This window comes from Lissotriton vulgaris, chromosome 10 (genome assembly GCF_964263255.1).
Source record: "Lissotriton vulgaris chromosome 10, aLisVul1.2, whole genome shotgun sequence".
NCBI lineage: Eukaryota > Metazoa > Chordata > Amphibia > Caudata > Salamandridae > Lissotriton > Lissotriton vulgaris.
The window spans coordinates 38,517,751-38,522,685 of NC_141698.1; the positions used below are offsets into that span (position 1 = coordinate 38,517,751).

The following is a 4,935-nucleotide window of genomic DNA, read 5'->3' on the forward strand; positions in this document are numbered from 1 at the left end:
TGGGGGGCGGAGCTGCAGCGCACAATAACTGGCGCATCCCTGGGGATGCGCCAGCTATTGTAAATCTGCCCCATGGATTTTAGGCAGTGTCGACCTGCCTTTTTAGCTATCCAGAAGTTGAATAATATTTTTGCAGTTGCATCCGTCTCGGCTTTTTTTTCAAATGTTTTTATTACACGGAGATCAATACTTGTATGAAACTGTAATGAGCTTATGGTACTGGATTGGAAATGATTGATTTTATACCTTTTGTATCCTGCTGTGATTTTATTGTACTTTTATGGTTATCTATGAATTATAACCAAATAAAGTTATTGAACTGAGTAATTTTCTCTTCGGCACACCAATTTGCAAGGATTTAACACATACATCAGGAATCCTGATGTATGTGGTGGAGCTATAATGACGCATTGATGGGGTGTGTTGGAGAACTGCCACAACTCCAGCAATGCGTCATTGCACATGTGCAATTCCCACGTGAAAAGCCCTCCGTCACTCCTTTTGCCTGCTTGAAGCAGACGTAAGTATTGTGATGCAGACTAGTCGTACCAGTGGCGCAGTGAAATCTCTTTTTTACATGGGAACGCTCACCCTGCATACATTATAACTGGCGCAGGTATAATGTAGCGCAGGGTTTTACAAAGTGACGCATCTGCCTAGATGCATCACTTTGTAAATCGGACGAAGTGTGGCGCATTGTATACGACGCTACAGCATCACAAAAAGGTGATGCAACAGCGGTGGAAACCCTCATAAATAGGAGCCTCAATTATTACTAGTTTGTTAGTAAAATGTAACAAAAAAGGCAGCATTTGCGACACATTTCTTCAAAGGTGTCTCAAGAAAGGTCACACAGCAATATGTATAGTTGCATTTGTGTTCCGTTCAGTTTTCTCCATCAGCATCTGATCCACTTTTGCAGAAACTTCCCAATGCTCTTCGCACACTGTCCTTTAAAAGGCACCATTTACAACAAACAGATGTAATGATAGATTATTAGAAGCACCCACAAATAATAGGTTCTGTAAAATCTTTCAATATTGTGACACTTTTTAAAGGATATTGGGGCATATTACCAAGGGTGGCGATAGGCAATTATCACCGTTTAGCGACCGTTTTCGGCCGCTAAGCGGCTATAATTCTATTGCTCTATTAGCGAGCTGTCGCTAACAGCAGTTAACAACAGCTTTTAGGCGATAGCGAGCGGTTTGGGGCTCGCTTTGCATGGCAGCAATATTTATCGCTAATGACATGCAAAGTGGGCGTACCCAACCTGTTAGTGACTGAAAGCAGTCGCTAACGTCGCTATCGCCTATTAGCAAGGCAGGCCAAGACCGGTTCTTAGCCATGTTATCCAATGGGAGGTGGATGACATGGCTAAGAGCATTTTGTCGCTAATGCGTGAATATCGCTGTATTCTCAGCGATATTCCCGCTATCTCAGGAAAATGTATCACTTTGGAGATAAACGTTGCTAATAGCACGTTATCTCAGCGATAATTTCCGGTGATGCTTAGCAATAAAAAAATCGTTGCTAAGCCGAGTTAGCGATAAATTTCGCTACTCGTTGGTAATATGCCCCGTTGTGTGTGGAGCGGACAACCCTGTCCAAACCCCATGCCCCTTTAATGTTTTAGTTTTGCCCCCAAAGTATTGAGCCCCAGCTACGACCTGTGCGCATGCCTCTCGGCATTGAGTGTGCGCACTGATCAATTTATGAATTTTTGTTAATACATGTATTTAGAAATGCAGCAACTGCCCTCCCACAGACTCTGCTGCCTTGAATGATCCTTTGGTACTACAGGTCCAGTGCAGACAGACTGAACATCCTTGGCATAAGACCAGCCTATTGTTGACCTTATCCAGAGCAGGTCTTTTAGTGGCCCCAGCGCATCTCCTCTCAGCTCACGAGTATGAGGGGGTGAACCAGAGAAATTCAGAACAGGAGAAGAGACCAGAGACTCCTCCTCTCAGAGGGGTTAGAAACAGTCCATCACACCCGCTTCACCAAGAGGAGTTGTGTTGTGTGCCATCTCTACAGTCGAGCATTCACTAGTGGTAAACGAGCGAGAAGGATAGTTTTACTAGACACAGGTGTGTAGCTAAATTGCTTACTGTAATTCCTGGGACCAGGTGTTGCCACCTGACAGAATACAATTCTTCTTGCTTTAGGTGATAGGATAGATGTGACAGGGGCCTCAAAAACCATCTTTGAGATTACAATTAGATCTAGTTGTGTCAGTATGCCATTTCAAGGCATTCTTCCAGATGTCCAATAAACAAGAGTAGGGTTGTGAAGGATATCAGACCGTCCAGCATATGTCCCCTCTTCCTTTGCTGAAAATCTGAAATGAGTGTGCTATTCCCTTGGTGTTGGTCCTACTTGACTGACACTAGAGTGATCCTTCATAGGATGTGCAGGCACTCACCCACAGGAGTGGCATGCTTCATCCTCACTGGCTGGACACTGCAATGGCCAGTGGGCATCTACAAGGGGGCTCTTTGCCAGAGATCTTTTCATTGAGTATATCCCTGTGTCTAGCTTTGGATGCCTCTAGTGTCAGATGTGTAGTACCAACACCAGTGTTGAGTTGACTAACTAAGGGAGCAGCACACTCATTTCAGACGTTGATACTTCCAGATGGTACCAGAGGCTGGTCGAACATGGTGTATGTATGCACTGCGCAAAGGAGCAGTTGTTACAGAGTGAGGGTGGACCTCGATGGGTCGTGTCCACTTGCAACATATAGCAAATTGGTCTTAATGTAGAGTAGAAAAGAGACAGTCATTTGTTTTCTTATGTTATAACTATTTTTAAAGTGCAAGCTATGTCAAAACTTCCTGGTCGCTAAACAACCTTTGAATTTCTGTACTCAGATTTTTTCTTTTTTTTGCACCAGTCTGTATGATGGACCCATTGCAAAATGCTCAACATTCTCACTTTAAACAGTAATAAACACATTTAAATATCATCCAAGGAAAAACATTCCAGCTCATACAACCCAGCATATAAAAAACATATGTAGGAAACCTACTCAGACACTGGTTTAAAAAATCCATTCCAAAGCACACACTTATCCAATCTCCACTCACAACAACAATCTAGAATAATACAAATCACATGCACTTAAAAAGGCAGCCAATCTGGACCTGTCAATGCTTATTTCCATAAGCAACACATGGATATAAAGAGTTAACCTAGAACCTTAACATACAAATAAATAGTATGGTTAAATATTGACAGAGTCACCTGTGTGGAGAGGTGTCTCAGTCACACAGGAAAAGTAATTCATTGATGTCCCTGTACAGAGGCAGCAGTCGATCGAAGCTTCTCAGGTTGAGACAGCCTGCAAGTTTACCTCATTGGAAAGTGCAAATAATCTCATACTTTGGATCAACTCACCTAGGGCAGCCTGTGAAAAAGAGTGGTTTAACATGTAAAGGGATTGCAAATGACTTTGTTGCAGAGGGAGAAATGCAAAAGTCATACTTAATAAATAATGTGTTAGAGTCTGAAATTATGCATAGGTGCACAAGTAAAACAGAGATGCTACTTTCTATTGAAAAAGAGATCTGCCAATGGTCTTTCTCAAAGCCCCTTTCACCTGCTTGTTTCTCAGGCTGTAGATGAAGGGATTCAGCATTGGGCTAACAACAGTGTACATCACAGACACAACCTTGTCTTTTTCGAGCGAGTAGGTGGATGTAGGGCGGATGTAGGTAAAAACAAGAGTTCCATAGTACAGAGCAACAGTGATGAGGTGGGAGGAGCAGGTGGAGAAGGCCTTATGCCTCCCCTCAGTAGAATTCATCCTCAAGATGGCAGCAATTATGTTCACATAGGAAATAACTACGGAAAGAATGCAGGCCGTAGCAATGGCAGAAGCTTCAACTAAGAGAAAGAGCTCATTGGTGGTGGTGTCAGAGCAGGAGAGCTTCAGGAGCGGTGGGATGTCGCAGAAGAACTGTTGGGTTTTATTCATGCTACAGAAGGAGAGCAGTGCTACTGCCACGCTGTGCAGAAGGGCGTGCAAGAGAGCAGTCATCCAGCAGCCGACCAATAAGAGAACAAAAACACTCCTGTTCATGACCATAAAGTAATTCAAAGGGTTGCAGATGGCAACGTAGCGGTCATAAGCCATCACTCCAAGCAGGATGGTCTCCCACCCAGTAAATAAAACAAAGAAGAACAACTGGGACATGCAATTGACAAATGAGATGGTCTTCTGTTCTGAGATGATGGTGATCAAAAGCTGGGGGACGATGGCTGTCATGAGACAGAGGTCAACCAGTGATAGGTTCCCAATGAGGAAGTACATTGGTGTGTGAAGTTGGGAGCAAACACTAATGAGTGGGATGATAGTACCGTTCCCCAGCACCCCGACCAGGTACATGGCCAAGAATAGAGCGAATAGTGCGTTCTGCAGTTGTGGCACATCGGATAGGCCCAGGAGGATAAACTCTGTTACTATGGTCAAGTTGTGGGCACTCATTTCTATTTCAAGCCTCAAGTGCCTGTAGGAGAAGTAGAACACATTGTGTCAAGAAACTGAATTACAATGAGCAAACAATCACCTCTTACTTTTTTTAATATTTTCGCAGCCTCTCAGTAGGTATGTGGTTTGGTATTTCTTGAGATGTCAGACATCTGCTAATAAAGAATGGGGATAATAACAATGCACTGGGAAAGGATAGTTGTACAACTTTGTGTAGTTTACCTACTTCAATAAGACTCAAAACCAATCCTGAAGAAGGTTACCCTACCTCTTCCTCATCACTCAGCAGCAGTTTCTGTGAACCTAAACAGGTAGATTGATGAGAGAGAGAGCTTGCTCTTCCAAATTGGCAATCTTCGCCTGGCAGGAACATGAGCCTAGAGAATAGGTGGAAGTGAGGTACCTTCCTGTGAGCGTAAGGTGAGCAAGTTACGAAAGTT

The 4,935-nt window shown here is 43.5% G+C and overlaps 1 protein-coding gene across 1 annotated transcript; it reads right to left on the reverse strand.

Moving 5' to 3' along the window:
• Positions 1 to 3,556: 3,556 nt before the first annotated feature.
• LOC147684460 (olfactory receptor 1F1-like) lies at positions 3,557 to 4,492 on the reverse strand. Its single transcript, XM_086942319.1, has one exon. It carries the CDS (start codon positions 4,490 to 4,492, stop codon positions 3,557 to 3,559), a length of 936 nt encoding a protein of 311 aa, XP_086798445.1.
• Between the last annotated feature and the right edge of the window lie 443 nt (positions 4,493 to 4,935).

Coding starts and splice junctions, on each gene's coding strand:
- LOC147684460 (XM_086942319.1), bottom strand. CDS start 4,492: ATGAGTGCCCACAACTTGACCATAGTAACAGAGTTTATCCTCCTGGGC.